The sequence below is a fragment of the Athene noctua genome, chromosome 25, assembly GCF_965140245.1.
Source record: "Athene noctua chromosome 25, bAthNoc1.hap1.1, whole genome shotgun sequence".
Taxonomy (NCBI): Eukaryota; Metazoa; Chordata; class Aves; order Strigiformes; family Strigidae; genus Athene; species Athene noctua.
Window position 1 is genome coordinate 153,257 of NC_134061.1, and position 20,325 is coordinate 173,581.

A 20,325-nucleotide genomic window follows, 5' to 3' on the forward strand; every position below is an offset into this window, starting at 1 on the left:
AAGTTCCCTCAGTGAATTGCTTGATGTCTCTATGTGTCAGTTAACCCATCTCCAAGCTTCACTGGCCAGTTGTTTCCCTCAGAAGTTAAAATGAGCTTTAAGTCATACAATACCGTCAAGTTCTTTGAGCTCCTCATATATAAAATAATCTGCAAAACTGCAACAGCCTTAGTGTGTGAGCAGATCCCTGGGCGAGACTCACTCCATCACTGACTCAATGCTGGCTCTCGAGTGCTGAAAAATCCCTGCTGCAGCTCTGCTTCCTACCATGGCACGTATCTGATGAAGCTCACTACAGCTGAGAATTTTCTGCAGTGTATGCTAAAGACATTTATTCTTGCAAGAAAGATTTTCTGCTAGCATGGGACCTCACTGTCTACAGAACTCATGCTGACTACAGTGGAAAAGACAATGAATGCTGGAGGCTGAATTGTCTTCATAAGTGCACATGCAGTTAAAAGAGGCCTTAAGATTCCGTTTCAGTATTTTCAGTTTGGTGCTAGTTTCAGCACTTTCAGTTCTCCAGGCAGACAAGCAATGGTGCTAAGTCCTTGCCTATGAGAGTCAAAGCCTATGTCCTACTGACTTCAGCAGGTGTAAGCTTAATCAATCAGATGTAGGAGATATCACCTACTCAGTACCACGTTTCTGTCTCAGGTCAATCTGTCTTGGCCTTTACTCAGCTGTAAAAGGGAACTACACTCTCTGACACAGCTCTACTTCAGCCTCTGTAAAGCTAATTAACTTTTTTCTCCCATGTAAGAATAAGAACTGTAAATATTCATGAAGCATGTCTGCAAAATGCCCCTGCAAATTAACTTAAGAGATGCTGAGTATTATGATCCATTCTTGCAATACTTTAACATGTCAAAAATTCCCAGCAGATGAGGCAAACCCAGGGCCATCTCCAATCTTTTATTTAGATTCTGAACAAATATGATATTGCCAAATGACCGATCTTATATATGAGACCAGCTCAGGAGGATTAGCTTAGTGAATAGTCAACAACAACTTTCCCTCACATTGCAATGATTTTTGTGTGGCAGAAGACTTCCTAATGGAATATTGAATTGCCTCCAGGAGCATCTGCCATGCCAATGAGTGTAATCTTGTTTCAGTATCCGTGCACTTATCACTGGGTCTTTGCTGACACAGCAGCTTCAGACAGCAGTATAATTTTTTTTTAATCTCTATTTCTGAACAACTTGCTGCAATGGCTTTTAGCCTAACATCACATTCATTCTTTAGGGAAATGCTGCTGTTCAGCAGATATACAACAACTGGGAGCATTTGCAAGGTAGGTTCTAGGTATAGAGAAGCACATCATCTCACACAGAATACCCTGAAAACTTGAGCTTCGTTGTCCTGCAGTGCTGCAGTTTCCTTCAGCAATTATTCTCCCTTCTTCACTGAGAGAAACTGTACCAACAATCTCAGCTTGGTGCTTGTGAATGTTCATTCCTAACACTGCAGCTTGGAGAGAATTCAAAGCACTAGAAACATGATTAAGAGACTATAGTGATTGACTAGCCAAAAAAAAAAAAAAAAAAAAAAAAAAAAAAAGCTGAAATACATCTGGCTTGTGTTTAAGGTGGTTTATCAAAGACAGACAAAATTTTAAAACTCAGTTGAATAATTGCTCTCCACCTGCACAGTGCCAACAGGTTGTTACTCAGAATAATGAGATGGTGTCAGTAAAAGTGAGAACTGAGTCTAGACACTAGGAAATAGTGAAGAATTGTCTTCCCCAAAGGGAAAGTGGAAGACTCAAACTATGACAGTTACTTGGGTAGGGGCAATATCCTAGAAAATGACACTGGAAAAGGTTGCCCAGAGAAGTGGTGGCTACCCCCACCCTGGAAAGTGTTCAAGGCCAGGCTGGACAGGGTTTTGAACAACCTGGTCTAATGGAAGATGTCCCTGCCCATGGCAGGCAGGTCAGAACTAGATTTTTAAGGTCACTTCCATCCCAAAGCATTCTAGGATTCTAAGAAAATGTCTAATAGAGAACAATAGAAGAACTAACTATAGAAGACTAATAAACCTAATTAACCTAATAAACATCTTCTATCTTTAACTTCTGCAACTAAGCAGCAGCTTCCTGAGTTTAGTATCAGCTATTTGTTGCTCTCCAGCTTTCTTGCATCAGTGCTATAAATGTGCAATGGAGTTAATAACAAGGGTTCTTCCATGTATGAGGAATTCCTCAGTCTTGGTGCAGTACCCCCATGGAGGAAACCTTTTCCAGTGACTTCAGTTGCACACATGGCAGGTCACAGCATGGCATTGTTTAGAATTTATTTTTAATAAGTAATTTTGGAGACCACTACTTAATAATGGTGGGTGTTATTAACTTAAATTTTAGCAGATCATAAAATTTCAAGAGTAGACCTTGGTGCCTAGAGTTTTCTCCATAACAAGGTGTGTAAATTTTTCCTGAACTTCTGACAAGATAAACGTCTAGCCAGTGTCTCTCTGTTACGAAGTTAAATCTTGTGATCAGAGTAAAATCTGTACTCTAAGAATTAATCACACTGGATTTCAGGTGCAAAAGCACCAGACACAATTGTACTGGGTCAGGTGCAGCAAAACCAGAGCGGGACCAGGGCTCCTGCCCCACACAGCTCCTGTGTTCAAAGAAATGGCACAAGCATGAAGGTGATTTAGAAGAAGGCTACATTAAAGTGGCATGAGATGGTTCGGGTCTTTCTTTATTGAGAAGGAAAATTGCCTTTCTAGAAAAAAAGAGGTTAAGACATGGCATAACTTTTGTCATTTCACCTTCATGAAGTTATGCAAATTACTCTTCAAGGTCTCTGGGGAGAACCTGGAGGTTTTTTTCTCTCTGAGGCTTCTTCATCTGTGAGACAACTAAGAAATGCTTTCCTGGGGGAGTCACAGAATGAACTGATAGGAAGCTCAAGGATAAATACCCACTCCCCAGCCTTCAGCTTGTTATGGGAGCATTTGTTACAAAACCTAATCTCCATCCATGCCATTTTTTTCTACCCAACGCAGTGCTTGACTGAAGAGATGTTGACTTTACAAAGGTTAAAGGTGGCTGCCTCAACCAACAAATGGGATTTAGCAAGAGGGGAGGATTGTTGTTCTTTCTTCTTTCAGGAATGAAGTGTCAGGAAGATGCAGGGGTCAAACAGGCCCCTGCTGAGCAGTGGAGTGATGGCACCAGCTGCAAAAGGTGCTGGAGCAGTGCAAGGCCCAAGCATTCTCACACTGGGAAAGGGTACGCCATCTCCTTTTCCCATATCTGAAGTTAGAGGAGTAACAGTGAGAGCTCCACTGGGAAAATAGGGTCTGAACAGTTTAACTCAGAATGCAAGGTGATGTGCAGGAATTGTCATGGCCTACAGATACACCTCTGCTTGGACCTTGTAGGGATTCCTGAATGGGAGCCTAAAGCTACTCCTCGATGAAGTGTATACTAGACTAACAGACAATCCTCCCTTCCCTTCTATCCCCCCAAGTATATGTGCAAGGACACAGATGTTGCATAATTAGCTAAATCTGTTTGTAGACTGAAAAACAACAGACGTAGGCTTGAATACGTACAAACCCCTACTAACCTGTGTGACTGAAATGAGTGGGTGCTATATATATGACAACACACAGAGAAAGTAAATTAAATAATTTGCATTGGTAAAAAGTTCTGGACTCTAACTTAGATTCTGCAAGTGCCTGGAATATTTGCAGCATTCATAAATTCATTATAACCTGGCATTTTAGAAGAGCAGCAGTCTGGGGGTTTTCTTCCTGACAGTGAGTAGAAAATATGCTTTAATGTTTATTCTCCAATACAACGCAGCAACGGATTTAGATATTTAGGAGAGTTCTTCCTAAAAAATTAATTAGATATCAGATATTTAGTATTTTGCAACAAAGTCAAGATTCAAGTGATAGAACAGAATACTATGCTCTTGCTCAGGAAGATCTGGACTAAACCCACTTGATTTCTTGGAAAAGACTAAGCTCAGAATGACAAATATATCAGGATAAGCATACACACACACACCCCGATTCCTTGAAATGTTACCATTTTGAACTATACAGAAGCCAAATAAAACTAGCACTTAAGCTTCTGTGAAAAATTAAGGCTCTGTGTCCATCTGCTAAATCTCTGTCTATGAGAGAACACAAAACCCAGCACAAATGGTGGGAAGAAGGGAAAAGGAATGCACAGAACATACAGACCTAGGGGGATAAGTATGGGAAATGGTTGCAAGCAGATTATGGAAACACAGAACACATGCATACATAAATTGTCATTAAAAACATGGAGAACAACATTAAGAGAAGTTGCAGTAACCCTAGCATAGCAGAATTTTGGGCATTCCCAGATGCCACACTTCCGTGAAAAAGAGATTGAGAACAGATTCCCTGTTAATGTCTTTTCAACTGTGATGGCTCTAGGGTCTAAGAATCTGCTTTCTGTTAGGAAAAACTATAAAACTTTCAACGAAAGATGAAAAACATGTCTTCCATTGGCATAAAAGCAGGAGATTTTCTTGCAGGAAGGAGTGACATCTTGAAAATTCCCTGGAAAGTATACTACAGAAAGAATAACTGCCACTGGCAGCAAACTCCAATTCTCAGCAAATACATGTGTTACAAACCTAACAAAACAAACAAACAACCACTCAAAACCTTACATGTGTGCACAAGCCAGGTTTAATTTATTTTTTTTTTAAACTTAAGATTGGGCCTTGAATTATATATAATGAACTCCTTTCTTATTTTTATTTCCCACTTTAGTTCTTAAAATTTGGCATCTGTTGAATTCTGTGTTAGGGCTTCTTCCAAATTCAAGACTTGGGGAATTTTGTTAACAGTGCAATAAAAATAACTTCATAGTGTTACAGGGAAACATTAAAGCCTTTTTTGTGTGCTCTTTCCCTTTAAAAAAAAAATACAGACATTGTTTCTTTAAAATGCTCCATCTGCAAATCCCATTAGATGTGCATATAAGGTTTCGGATGATTAATAGTTGCCTGCTTTGCTTTGGTTGGAGGGACTGAGTGTATGTATGTTAACCCCTCCCTCCCCTCTCTCACATTTCACTTCACAAACTTGTCACTCTCTCCCCAGCACAGTATTTAAAAAGTGTTTCACTCATGTCCAGCACTTCACAAGGAAGCAAGCTTCAGGCCTTGGGAAGCAGTTCGGGGCAATCACTGCATAGATCTGATTACTGTTTTCCAATTGGGACAATGAAGATATTTAGAAGAGTTCCCAAAGTACCAAATCTGCAACTGCATAAAACCCTCAAACAAACTGTTGTTTAGGGAAGAAATCTATTCTGTAAAATCTGAAAGATTTCCCCTCTGCTCCTCTTCTGATTCTGAAGCCTGAGCTATAACCAGTCAGGAACACTGGAGTGCGAACAGGATTGGAAGCAAATGGATCCCACCAGCAGCAGCTGCATGCGCAGTCCACAAGCTCCTGCCCCACTTTGGGGGTGCCTGCGAAGCACCCATGCGGATGTCACCTCAGCTTCAGGGCTGAACCACTACCCACCAGCACCATTCTCTTTCCATCAAAAATCAGATTTTGCTACTTACTCCGATTTCTCAACTTCCTGCCTGGTGACTGCTCCCCATAGTTTCCCATGTGAGGAGCGAGCGTTTGTGGAGCAGCACCCCTCTTTCCAACACTCTGACTGGCATCTTGCAGCAACTGAGGCCAGAAGACGACTAAATCCAGGACTGGCTTTGGGTTCTGGGGAGTCAGAAGGCAGCAGCCCAAATCTAGTGAGCGCAGCAGTGGGTATGAATGAAGATGATGAGGTACCAGTAAATACTACAAATGAGACTGAGAAAAAGTCATCCAAAAGAAAAAAGGAAAACTCAGGTAGGTGATATGAAATCAGGGTTGTGGGACAGTACATGCTATAGAATCAGAGCACCTATGAGAATAGAAATTAAGAAATAAAGCTGATGAGGAAAACATTCTGTAATTCTTGACTGGAAAAAATTACAAAATAACAAGACTGAAACTAAACTACTTATTCTTTGATGACCTCTGGTGTTTGTATTTCAGTCCTGCAGATCTTGTTTACTGAACCAGGCATTTTACTCACCAGCAAAATACACATTTGCTGTAATTAAACAGGAACCACATGGCATGTGTAAACTGAGCTGAAAGGTCTAGGATTTGGAGTTATATATTGCCCACCTTGCCATTTGTCCAAGCGTAAGAGAACAGCAGTGAAAGAGCATCTTGAGCTGCCTGTGCTAGTTGGAAATGTTATACTAGGATTTTGACATCTCAGTTTATCATAAGAAGTACAAGATGCAAAGTATCCCTTTAGATATAAATCCTATTTGGCTTCACTAAATATTAAATGTTTTTACGTCAAAACAGGAAGTACTACGAGTCTGCCTATCAGTACAACGTCCAACAATGCAGACAATGTAGATAGTTTTCACTGTGTCATCCTAGCTAGCGAAACACATTCTTTCTACAGTGCAATAATTTCATAGTTATACAACCTCTGGTGTGCTGCTGTCTCAAATCCAGATATGTGACATATTCATAAAATTGTTTTCTCCCAAGGAAGCTGGTAAATTTTAAGATGCTTATATGCATTCATTTGCTACAGTATTAATTCACAAGCTACAGTGTGTTTTTTCCCACAGCACTGCTGTGAAGTGGGAAATATTTTTCAGTATCCTCATTTTACAGGTAGAGAACACAGTGATAAAAAGATTTATTTATTTTTAGGTTTTACAGGCTGGCTACAGAAGAGCCGCCTCTAATACAACTTTCATTTACCCATTTTGCCATTTAAACAAGCTGGTATTCCTGCTCTCTGTCACACAATTAGTCCTAATCTCTGTTCTCTTCCCTGTGAGGGAACACATAAAATTACTAATATTCCAGACCTCTTTATGCCCAGAATCTAGTTTACTGCCCTCAGTTAACTGTTTTTTTCTTTAGAAACCGAGCTTTGTAGAATTTAAATTCATTTCTATCGAAAAAGCATGTTTGGGGCAAAAATTTCCAAAAATCTCAAATTCAAAGAAGCTTAAAAAAAAAAAAAAAAGTTAATAATAATGCTTTTATTAAAACATTTGCTAGTCATAGGTAAACAGCAGATTTCAGTGTACTCAGGTTAGAGGGATATCCTTATTCTTTGACTGTTTTCAAAGCACATTTCCTGTTAAGTAGAAGACAAATGTTCCTTCTATTCTCTATTACCAGCACCCTTGACATTTTCTTTTCATGCTTGCTGCTGTCCCATATACTTTTCCTTACTGGGGAGCTGTAAGAAATGACATCACTGGAAGGTATGGTGTCTCCTACCTTCTAGCAACTGCTGCTGTCTGTTGAAGTTGTTACTCTAGCAAATGAAGAAAAATGAAAACATCTCAAAGCGGATCCCATGGCTTTTCATGTCACTCCCTTCTTCACTTATCAGACAGCAGATAGAATTATTTTATATCCCTCCTATAAGATTTTCCTTCTTTCTGTCCCCAGACAAAATAAAACAAATGAGGGGAAAAAAATCTACAAGCAATTTTATTGTGATTTCCTCCACTTTTACAGCCGTTCCAGAAATGCAGCTGGACATATCACATAGTGATTCTTTATTCTAAGTAGAACATAAGTCTTTTCTCTCCTCTTGAGAATTTTCCTTCATTCCTTTCTAAAAATCTCTTTTTATAGTAGCCCTTTTTTATACTAGCCTTCTCTTCAGAGATTAGGCTAGTAAAGAAAAATATATTGAAATCACTTGAAGACAAAACAGACAAGATAAACTGTTTTCTTTAGTTGGTGCCTTATCCACCATAATTTTACCTGAACTATAATAGAGATACAGCATTACCATGATTTGTACTAGTGTGTGCAAAAACCTTTGGTTCTTGTGAAGACCCTAGTCGTTATGAGACACACAGTGAAGATCTTGGAACATGGCTCTTTGCAGAGTGTTCTGAGAAAAGTCTAAAATAAACATATTTCTCAGACAAACAAGCAGAATGGTGCAAAAATAATGAAAAAGCTTGTCAATCTTTAAAACTTTCTTTGAAGCACAGATATATTAAAAACATTTAAAGAATGGCTTTGTTATGGCAACAACAGTGGCATCTGCTACAAGTGCTCAGGAATAAACATACACACACCTTTCCCTTCCACTACAGACTTCCGTTATTTAGATGCTGTATTCAGTCTTGACTTCACAGGCTCACCAAATGACCTGACGATAGAAGTTAACCTAGTGTTAACTTTCACAGCTGCCTCTGCTGTCCGTCCACAAGCCACAGCCATTAACATTTTCAAATAAAATTTCAGTAAAGTTTGTCTGACCTGCCCTAAATTGTACTTGCATTATTATGCACTTTAAATCTCTAGATCTCCAACAATAGCAATATAATACATAATAGAATTCATACATTTATTTTATATGAATGAAACAATACAGAATGTTAGTGAGGCTGCAGTAGAAACGAGAATGTGATAACAGTGTATAATGACTCCCTTAATAACATTAGACATACAGTGTCCTTAACTGAAGAATTCTGAAAAACTTTGTATTAAAATGTCTAGAGCTGATATGAATTCCCAAATCTGCCAACTTTTCTCAGTCTTGCCACTAACTTAGAATCTAACTCTTAGAAAAATAGGATTTTTTTAAGCTTGAAATTCACATTTACAGTCATGGTGGCATAAAAAGCAGTAGGTAAGAGTAGACAGCAGCAGGCAGCAGCAAATAACCTGAGAAGGACTGAAAAGCAAAGCACAGGCAAGTCCCTGATCAGTTTAAAGTGGTCTGGGTGCAGAATGTCTTGTGTCATTGCCCTCTGTCTGCACCCTCCCCTGAGCACTATTCCACGTGGTGCACACTGAAGTAACTTTTGGATACTTTAACATCAGCTGCCAAATGAATCCACCATTTATAAAGTCATTTTATGTGGCAAATGTTCTTGACAGCTCTCAGAATTTTATATTCCATAACAGCAAAATCTATCAGTGTCTTACTACTTGATTTAATTGCTTAGAATAAATATGCTCTCAAAGTCTTTAGTATGGGGAAAAAGGCAACACTGTGTAGATGTTTCACATTTTTGTTTTACTTTCTTCTACTCAGGGCAAAATTTCAGACATCTACAGTAGTTTGTAGAATAACAAACACCAGGTGCATTGTTCTGGGCTGTGAATCACCACAAACATCTAACAAGCAGGTAGGATCCTCCGCACACAGGCATTAGCAACCCACATACTTCTGTGCCTAAGCTGCTCTCTGAGCAATACAAGTACCCTCTGTGGTGACAAAATCCTGTATCTGCACAGCGCAGCGTCCTTACGTCTTCCTCCAAAGCATTGTTATGCTGCCTATTTTTAGTAAACCAGTTCAACCCAGTGAGGGAGATTGAGTACTAATACATGAGACCAGATTCTCCAATTCAGTTACACTTGTTGTAAGCACAAAGAAATCCTGACTTCTGTTGAACAGCTCCAAAGGATGAATTTGGCCCATTGTTTTGAAGGGAACAGGTTGCCTCTTCATACACACATGTATGTATGAGTGCCTGATACAGGTTTTGGGGGGAAACTTTATATCATAGGAACATGTACCATTTGGGTTCCTACACCTGTTTTGATGCAGCCCTGGGGAAAGGAAGCTGTTCAGTTCAACTACACAATGACACTGGTTGAGATCCTGCAAGCATGCATGCTTCATGGTAGAGATCTTCCTGTGATTCTTAAGCAGGTCAGGTTTTTTTAAACTGGCAGTACAGTAGGAAAATCTTTCCAAATCAGTTTGCCCTTTCACAAAACATTTGCCATTTTCCACATTCTATTGTCAAAATTCTGAAGCAACTAGGCCTAATTTCCACTTTTGGAATATCACAAAACCTCCAGCCATGAATAACCATATGTCTCTTTACAACACCATGTGGCAAACAGCCTCCAAGCTACGCATCCTCCTCTGTTACCAGAAATACTTAGCTACTTAAAAATACTTTTTTCTTTTTTTTTTTTTTTTAGATAAAGACTGGTGAAACTTCCCCTTAAAAAGCATGTCCTTTGCACAGGGATAAGTGGTGAGCTCACATGTATATTCAGGTTGCATTAGCTGTGTTTATCCCAGGTTAATTTGACAGGGGTGGCTTTAGTTCCTCCAATCTGTTACTGGCATTGGAAAGCTGCTTCACCCCTCCACATGTCTGCGAAGGGAGCAGAGACCCAGGGGGAAGCTCTTGAGACCAAGGCTCCCAGAAGCTGGTGGCAAAGTTCCCGGCAGGGGATCTACACTTCAAATCCTGCTTCCCCACCACTCTTGGAAAAGTCACATTTGTCAGCCTTTAGGAAACATGTAATGGTGTGTTTGTTCAGTAAGAGATAAGGATGAAGTGGATTGTACAACTATGGGCAAAACCATGGGAAGAAACTTCTGGGGTTTTGTTTTCATATTGTCCCCAAATTGGGGGGGATTTTTGAAGTAGTAAGAACCATGTTGATGCAAACAAGACTATTGTCCTTGAAATGGAGAGCAGTACAGCTGCAGCATGTGATACACTGTTCCCTGTGTGCACTGTCACTAATGGGAGCTATGTTTGATCTCTCTCTCTGAGGGACAGAGCTCAAATCAGATCAATCATGAAGCCTACAGCCACACCCGACACATTTTTCCAGCTTTATTGCTTTTGCAAACAAAGGAACCTCTAGAAGATGATGTTGCATGTTGTGCTCATGGCCAACATTTTGTATATAATTTCTTTGTCGAAGTATTATGCTAGGACACACAAAACTTTGTTGAACATTGGTTACACACAAAAATTAAGTAATTAATCCTTAGTGTAACAAAAAAACTACTAGCATCTTCAGTTCAGGAAATCTGGCCAACAACAGGAGAAAGAGGGGAGAAAGAGTCAAGGAACTTGTAAAACAGACTCCCTGAGAGATTAGCAGTTTGGGCTTCACTCACTGAAACAAGTGCATTTTCCCTTGCGTTGCTTGGAGATTCTTCATAAGCACGAATTTTAAAAACACTAGAAAAAAAGGAAAAATAGATTGCCACAGTCTCAAGCAAAGTCAGTTTGAGCTTGCTTTTTAGCATAATTTGTGCAGCATTCCTTTGGCTATGGCTTGAAATTTGTGTTAGAAATATGACTCGACCATATTGAAGCCAAGTGCACAAACAGCAAGAAAGTTTCAGGGCAGTGACAAGGATGATACTGAGGCCAATCACTCCCACAGATACCAGATCTTACAGTTTTCATTTAGCAAGGATTAGAAGCAGCTCGAAGTCTGGAGTACTGTGTGACAATACAAAGAACATTGATTCTCTGGTGTTGCTTGTTTTACCATGTTCCTCCCCGCCTCCCTGCTCCCCAGTGTTTCCAGCCCATACGCTAGTTTAGGGTGCTTACTAAGTGACTTCACCTTGTGCCCTGCACCAGGGTCACCATGCACTCATAAGATATTACACATCATATACACAAAGTGCTAGCTTTGCTGCCTGTTGCTGGGTAGAGCAGGGGAAAGCGGTGATATGTGTATAAGGAATGAAAGTAAAGATGTGGGAAAGGAAACTATTTTGATGCAATGATAGCAAGGAATGAGAGCTTCCTCCCCATAGCTGCTCATCCCTGACCTCACAGACCCAGGCCTGCGCTTCTGCAGTTTTGACAACACACTCCTTCCTGACTCTGAGCTGTCCCCCTTGGACCCAAGACTGGCAACACTGATTAGTCATGCTGGGCTTGAAGGGGCAGAGCACGAATTTCTTCAAACTTCTACCAAGCACTTCAATTAGTAGTTTATATCAGACCTCTGCGATACACGTTCACACAAATCAATGTAACTGCAAATTACACATGTTCTTGCCTCTTAGAAAACCAGAACTCAAACAACAAGGGAGAAACAAGCAGCAAATCACGGAAGGAAAGGACAGCTTTCACAAAGGAGCAGCTACAGGAGCTGGAAGCTGAATTTGCCCACCATAACTACTTGACAAGGCTCAGGAGATACGAGATAGCTGTGAACCTGGACCTCACCGAGAGACAAGTACTTCCCGAATCCCTGCCTCCCCAGATTCCTCTTCCTCCCCCACAACTTCTTTCTAAAGCTAAAAACCAGATATGTTACTCGAGTGTAATTTTGTGATGGCACAGAGGTATTTTAACACAAAGCCTACACATTCTTTTAAAACATATTTGTTACAAATTTCTGCAAGTAGTTAATAAAAATACATTTAACTAAAGATACGTTTGGGAATAACCGGTACCTACTGAGCTGTTTACCACTGTTCATTGACATATCGATGTGTACTAAGGCTTACAGATGGAATATAGATACAACCTTAGACTGCGAGTACCAGGAAATTATTAGAATATGTTCAATACATGCATTCTTCCTGGATCGGGTAGTATTCTGAGGTCATAAGGAAAGACAAAAATGCAGAGTTCCATGGGGAGAGATATTTCTCTTCTCTCATTGTGATCTCAGTCAGGGTTTCCTTATCAAAGCTTAGTGGACAATAGAGGAACTGCTCAATTAAGTGAAGCAAATTATAATTCCTGAAGCATTAGACTGGATGGACTACATTTTAAAAGACATTAGATGCACTATGCCCATTGGATTGACACGTTTATTTGACATAAAGACAGATACTAGGCAAAGCACTTTTACTGCCTTTGCAGGTCTCAGAGAAATATCTGCACAGAATAGTTTAGAAAGAATAAATCCTGTCTTTGTTAGAGAGATGGATTCTTTAAACTTGTGAGGTTCCTTTCACCTTTTCTTCTAGAATTCCACAAAACAGTTGTCTATTGATACACACATATATGCATAGGTCTGTTTATACAGCTCAGATTGGGTCAGTAAGTAATTATTTCCTTTTTATCACCCAGGTCAAAGTATGGTTTCAAAACAGAAGGATGAAGTGGAAACGTGTTAAAGGCGGGCAACCAGTGTCCCCACATGAACGGGACACAGAAGATGTAGATTCTGCTGCATCCCCCAGCTCTGACTAGTCCTTTTGACAATGGAAGAGGAATATGGAGAAAGTAATTGATCAGAAAGTGGATGCAACACTGCTCTGGGTCAGCTACACCATGAGATGCCCCTGCTTGCAAAACCTGTAGCCCTGTGTCTTTAAAAGGTTGCATGATGCTTTAGGTTACAGAGGCAATTAAAGAAAACAGTAGGAAAAAGCCAGAGGGCATGATTTTGATTTTTGTCTGAATGAATTTAACTCTCTCTGGAATTGTCTTACTACCACAGATGTGTCTTCAGAATAAAAGTTAACAGACACTGAATATAAAAGAGGAGTAATGTTGTCTACATTCTCAAACTCTCAGAAAATACAGGCTGTCACTCAGCAAGTGATAATGCAATGGTATTCTCATCCAGCCTTTCCCCATCATATCCATTCATTCTGCATTTGGACTTGACCATTTCCTTGTGCCTTACTTTAGGAGAAATAAACACTTTGATAATCACTGGCTTTTCTTGCGATGTGAATTGAAGACCTGTATGGCTAGGCAGTAAGATTTAAAAATAAAAATCTGATGCCAGAACTATATTCACAGGATTCTGCTTACCAGTTTCTGAAGAGATGGCTTTCACATTGACAGTCCAAGAAGATAGATGCCTTGTTGATGGAGCAGTTTGCAGAGGAAGATTTCTTTCAAGCTTACTGTAAATCCTGAAATTAAATTGCTAGATATAAGTTTCAAACACTTTGTCAAAGCAGTCATTACCAGATGTCACAGCAGGTACAGCAGAGGTTAAGCCCTAAACCATCAACACAGTACTTATCAGTATTTTGTTTTCAACATTTAAATCTATTTTAACTAAAGGGAAACTACTCTTTAGTGCTGCATTTCTTTTTGATTTAATGGATGTCTCTGGAAACCCACAGTTTTCTTTGTGAATTCAGGATTGCCAGAAGAAGCAGAAAACAATGTTGTCTGGAGTGATTTAACTGAGTTTACTGTCTACTAATTCTTGTTTCATTTTTCACTGGACACAAAACTTTCCTCCAAATAAACATGTATATGTGTATATTTAAATTACATATAAAAGCATCTGTTAATCTAGGCATTGTGTGGCTTTTCACTCATTACTTACCATCTTCTAAATCAGTATCTGGATTTATGAAATTTACAGTTAAGTGACCAAACTTAGCCCTTTTTGCATTAATAGGTTATTTTTGGGGGTTTTTGGGGTTTTTTTTAGTGTTTATAACTGATCAGATATTTCATACTAACGAATAGTATCTGTGCTTTTCAAAACATGTAAAGATACTGTGGTTTTGATCACCTCTGCTTTTGGCAGGGTTTGAGGACACCAAGAAACTTTACCAGCAGTCTTTAAAGCCACTAAAGCTGACACAGTCAAATACCCATAATTCTAATATAAACACTACATAAAAGAAGCTCTCTGATACAGAATCATAAACTGCCATGGCACCACCAGAAGTTTTAAGACCACTTCCACTTGAAATTATCCCCCCTTTGGGCCATAACTTGTAGTATATCGAACTATGAAGTTTTAGAAAAGCATAGTGCCCATTTCTATTTCTTTCGTCTTTTTATTTAATGTACTGATGCAATATTTTAAACAGAATTTTACATTAGTATATCACACTATGACTCTTGAGAATACTGACAGTTTGGTTTAAATATTTGAAAGGTAACCAATATTTGCAGCTGTGGCATACTTTCTGCCTTTCATCTTACTCTGATGCCTTGTTATTGGGGTTTAATGTGGACTGCAGATATTCTGAATATAAAGTTGCATATCTGGATGATACATTTATAAAGTTATCTGTGGTTATTCCACTTGTAAAAGACCTCAAAATAGATAAATATCAACTGGGGGTTTATTGGAACAGAAATGCTGTATTCTTTTCAAAGACCTGATTAGTGTATCTACTAAGAAAAAACTTACATTGCATTCTTTTATTAACACTTCCAAACACTGTCATTCTATGACAGATGAAAAAATTAACAGTTTAGAGTATATATTCTTGAAAAACCAATTAAGAATAAAGAATTATTTTTTAAAAAAATTATTTAAAGATAAAGAAACTTGGGAAGTGAAAAGTTATACAAGGTATTTTCAACTTCAAACCAAACCCAGCAGGTGGAATGGAGAAAAGAGAATCTCTCGTTAAAAAGAGAGTCATTAAATCTATTCTGTATTTCCCAAACTGAAGTTTGAGAATTCTTTCAGTGTTCCATGGTAACAATGAAACACCGGGTGTTTCATGATGTTTGTGCACAGGGAAACAAGGGCCTTGCTTTGCAGGACATCCCTTATTATCTTGAGGGATAAGGCACCTCCAAGCCAGCCCTCTGCAAGAGCAGCCGCTTGACACCACCGGCCAGCAGGACAAGGGAGCTAGCTGTGTTACTGTACGGTTTCCTGCACCACACCACTTCCAGCATGCCTACAACTCTTACCTATTATGAACAAAACAAAACACACACATCCCCCCCCCCCCCAAAAAAAAAAAAAAAAAAAAAAAGAGAGATAAGAAAACTGCATCAGTGATATTTCACAGGGCCTCTGCACAAATGGTGCTGTGATCACAGCATGGATACAAACACACATAAATCTTGTGAGTGTATTCACAGAAGGGTATTCCTATTACTTCTCAGAGCAGCTAGACAGATATTCTGCAAGCACTGTTACCCCTGAAGAGTCCACCTCTCGCTGCAAAAAACAACATGCATTTTGTCACCATAAGCTGAAATGAATGCTGCATTGAGCAAATTAATAATCAGTTAAAATAATTAGGAGTATGCATGTCCTCTGTCTAAGCTAGATCTACCCATGTCTCTTCAGGTCTTTATGGTAAGGAAACACTATGCTTGGTTTCCTCCCAGGACATTTGTATGTGAATGAGGTGATGTTTCAATGGGAGAGCTTTCAGGCAGGCAGTTATGGCCGGACCCCAGTTACTCCAGCAGCAATAAGCTGAGGTGTACTATGACAGAGCACTACAATTTGGGTTACCAACCTGACACTAATTACAGGTTAATAACCTCACTATTCAGGTTACATAAAACTAGTTGGCTAAAAGAATTGCCTACACACAGATGAGAAGCTACAGTTTACTGTAACTTTAAGAGCAGAAAATGTCTACGGCTCTGCTTAAACCTTGGTGCCTTCTGATTAGGCTTCTGACTAAACTCACTGGTTTTTAGCTCTTGGCAAACACTGAGGAGAGCTGTTTTTGTGAAGAACTCTGGTGCTAACTCAGACATTCTACCCCCTTCTCCAGGAACACAAAACACTGTGGGGCAGAAATTCTTTGTTACTCGTTTCCTTGTAAGCTCTTAAACCAATTACACACTGTACATCACCTCAGTGCCCCCACTGCAGAAGCAGCTTATTTTGTGATGAAAACTTCTGGGCTCTTGGCTACCAACATAAACCAAAATCAGCTCCTCACCGTCACACAGAAAGCAAGCTAATAAATCTTTCCTTTCAAGAAAGCTATCAACAGTAGTATATTGCATCCTAATTCACTTAAAAGTTAGTCAATGGGATATCAGTCCATACACATAATTACAGCTCCTAAACAGTTCTTGCTATGGCTTTTGTGAAATAAGGTATGAGTCACCTGTGAGCTTACTGTATGCTTCGGCAGTTTCCGCATGAAACCATCTGCTTATTCTAAGACTTTAGTGTTTTGTGAAGGAACATTTCACTCCTGACATCAAAGCATTTGACCCCTGAACCTCTGGTGCCAAGAATCTTTCAGGCAAAGTCTGTCGTCTGGGAGCAAAATCTCTGACCTGCAATTATTTTTTGCAGAAATACACAACAGGCTTTATTCTCCTCACAAAAGGGAAGTAAGCTACCTGGGGATGTTTGACAATGCTTCCCATGCCTGATTCTCAATAAATAGTCTGAGCACACAATCACCCACATAACATCGGAAAGGTCTGGCAGGTCTTCCTCAGGAAGCACATGCAGGCAGAGAAGCAAGACTTTCTGCCCATATAAGGCCAATGCAAACAGCCCACAGGGAAAGGGGATATCTGTATAAACATAAAAATATGTGCTGTAACCCTTTATATCTGTGCTGCCTCCTCTAAATACAGGAAGAGAAGCACTTTCCTTAGAGTCATAGATTTTATGGACATTTTATCTACCTAGACAGATGTCAATGCAGTATAGGCCCTAATTTGTTTTACATAGCTTCTGTATCCCATGTTGTTAGCCCTCAGTTTCTCTGCATCTCTCTACAGCATTAAGCTACCAACTTTTACAGTCAATGGAAGTACTTGGACAACTTAAAAATAGCCAAAGGTCTGTAGACTTGATGAAGTCTTAGGACAGATCCACAACCCCACTAGAAAAACTTTGGACGGTCCATAACTTTAAAGAATTGCTGATTTTCAATGTCAGCTACACAATCACCACCTCCACCCCCTCCAGCTAAATCAGCTTAGTAGAGAACGGGAGACATAGGAGCAGAAGACACTGGTACTATGAATTCCTGATCTAGTTTTCTAGCTGTTGTCTAATACCATTGCATGGTTTTTGAGTAAACTGCAGATCTAGACTTCTGTGATGAGCTCTCCAACTCAGATGTGAATAAGTATTTACTCATTTGGGATTTTTCAATGATGTCTTATATGTTATATGAATCAAAGGCCACAAAGGGCCTTCCGGCAAAATACACGATTCCCTCTTATTCACTCTTGACAAATTCCCTTAAGAAAGGGTATTTAATTTTGTACTTGGAGACGAGGGGGGGGGGGGGGGGGGGGGGAAGACAGCACAACTGCAGTTCAGATGGACCCATGGTACTTAGTTTAATGCCCTGTTAAGCTAGAAGTGAAGCGCTCCAGGCTTGCTAGTTTTGTTATTGGACAAGACTTGAACTGAGACATTTTTGTCCAGGTTACACCTGGGAGAAAGTCTGGTGCTATTGCCTGGAGTTACATGGTACTTATTCAGGAGCTATGTTTCTGGAAATTTGAATACCTGAATGGAAGTAGAAGCTTGCCAAAGATACAACAAAATATAAGAGCTATTGATTTCAAATGTTCTGGTTATTTTTATTTACTTTGGTAATTTCCGAGGTCTTGTGGAGATGATACTATACACCATCCAGTCAAGTGCTTCAGTGAAATTTTACATCAATAACCACTAGCATTAATAGATATTAAGCTAGTAACAGTTAACTGTCAGTACAGCTGAATATGTGCACAGCTATGAAATTACTATACTATTAAATTACAATCCCTTTGTAGTTTTCATGTTAACCCTCCAAGTGTTTTTTTTTCTAGAGCTGAACAATAAAAGTTGTCTTTAAACACCTGAGACAAGCTTATACTCTGAATATCTATTTCAAAAAAACCCCATCATTTCCTTACAAATACAAGTATAATGAAGATTGCACAGAAACAGCCTGGAGAAAGTAACTCCTCAGAGCAAAACCAACATTCTGGCATGTTTCCTCTGCATGTATGTCTTACCAGACTGTTACTATTACTATACTGTTACTATTATCAAAAAAAGGATTCACAGAAAAAATCTACTGCATCCTAGATCCAGAGATAAAAATTTTAAATATGTGCCAGAGCGCTGCTGTGCTTGGCTGTATACCACCCATCTCAGGCCAAACCAGATGTCTGCAAGGCCTTACTGTCATGTCAGGAACTCCAGCAGTAACAAAATGTTCTTTCCCTCTTTCGCCTTCCTGCAGCACAGACCCCTCATGACAGAATCCTGTCTATGTTGCAGGGTAACCCAGATTGTTCTAGTTACAGTCTGGTTTAGTACAGGAGCAAGGAAAAATCCAGCAATAATGGAGGACTGGTATTCTTCAGGAATGGGAAACGGGATAGATGGCCCATTGGAACATATTTTCAGTGGTTTGATGATAGCAAATTCATGGTCATAATTTGTTTGGTTGGTTGGGGCTTTTTTGTCGAACACCTATCATTACCAAAGCTCTTCCAGGCCCTGAGAGCAACCTGTCCCATGTAAAGAGATACTACTCAGCAATCACTACCACTAAGGAATTGTGGAAAATTACCTGTCCATGAAACAAGCATGGTATCACCAGAGCTTAAGGAAGAAACAGATTGCTATTTTTGAAACATTTTTATTCATTTCTGGATAGAATAGGGTTTTGGAGGAGCTGTGTGGAAGTTTTATGTCAGCAGGCTCATGGCTAGTCCAGGGAAGAGATTTGTGCTTTGAAGAATTTCACCTCATAATGCTTTGTATTTACTGTGGAGGAAATTCTGTTCACAGTTATTTTCTGCTATTACAAGGTTTGAACACCTTGCCCATAGCACTAGAACTAGCAAAGTACCAGCCAGTGACTGACTCAACATGTTTTGCTATTTTTGTTCATCTTGTTTGTTTTTTTCTAAATAACACTAATTCTGACTGATCACAAACATCTCATTGCATTTTTAAGCAACACTTTCCGAACAGTGAGTGTGTCTACTCAAGTAGCCTTACAGTGTACAAGAACACCTACAGTTTCCTAGGCAAGACCCTTGGGGCTCCAAGCAGAGACGGTGCATCATACTTCCTATGCACTTCATTTCAGAACTAGTCTTTCCAAGATAATCTTGACATTGCTGATATGACTAGTGTGACTGTTATAAGCCATGAACAGATACCCATGTTGGGGAATTTCCTACCCCTTTGTCATGTCGGTAAAATCATAGAATGGTTTGGGTTGGAAGGGACCTTTAAAGATCATGTAGTCCAGCCCTCCAACCATGAGCGCGGACATCTTTCACTAGGTCAGGTTGCTCAAAGCCCCATCCAACCTGACCCTGAACACTTCCAGGGAGGGGGCATTCACAACATCTCTGGGCAACTTGTTCCAGTGTCTCACTACCCTCATAGTAAAAAGTTGATTCCTTATATCTAATCTAAATCTACCCTCTTTTAGTTTAAAACTGTTTCCCCTTGTCCTATCACTATAGACCCTAGAAAAAGTAACTCCTGCTGCTGCAAACTGCTGTCTGAGAAGGAGCCCTTCTCTGTCAGGATTACAAGCTGGTGAAAGGCCTAAGGAATGGATACTTACTCACAACTGCACTTTTCACCGAGGCTGGTAGTAAAAGGTGTCCAATAAAAACACGACACTTCCTTTTTCATATGGTATTACTTAAGTGGATATGACTGTATTTCATTATGGAAACAGCAAAGTGAAAAATTAGAAGAAACAGCTCTGCTCCCCTTCAAACACTTTTTAAAACTGTTACCTATCCTTGCTAATGTTTTGTTAAACCACCTGCTCGTAGTTTTCCCTGACAGTGTAAGAGGCAAAGATTGTGGAAGGGAGAGTTGTGCATCCCAAGGGTAAAACTG

At 39.6% G+C, this 20,325-nt stretch overlaps 1 protein-coding gene across 1 annotated transcript; it reads left to right on the top strand.

The window, feature by feature from the left end:
- The first annotated feature begins 5,284 nt into the window (after window positions 1-5,284).
- On the top strand, window positions 5,285-13,232 carry MEOX1 (mesenchyme homeobox 1). Its single transcript, XM_074926892.1, has 3 exons — window positions 5,285-5,865; window positions 11,855-12,027; window positions 12,873-13,232. The coding sequence occupies exons 1-3, from the start codon at window positions 5,415-5,417 to the stop codon at window positions 12,993-12,995; spliced, it is 747 nt and encodes a 248-aa protein (XP_074782993.1). The 5' UTR covers window positions 5,285-5,414; the 3' UTR covers window positions 12,996-13,232.
- Window positions 13,233-20,325: the final 7,093 nt, after the last annotated feature.

What these genes read in the sequence shown, in the direction of transcription:
- MEOX1 (XM_074926892.1), top strand. Translation starts at nt 5,415, where the DNA reads ATGGATCCCACCAGCAGCAGCTGCATGCGCAGTCCACAAGCTCCTGCC. An exon ending in AAGAAAAAAGGAAAACTCAG is followed by an intron (nt 5,866 to 11,854) that starts GTAGGTGATATG and finishes CTTGCCTCTTAG; the next exon opens with AAAACCAGAACTCAAACAAC. An exon ending in TGGACCTCACCGAGAGACAA is followed by an intron (nt 12,028 to 12,872) that starts GTACTTCCCGAA and finishes TTTATCACCCAG; the next exon opens with GTCAAAGTATGGTTTCAAAA.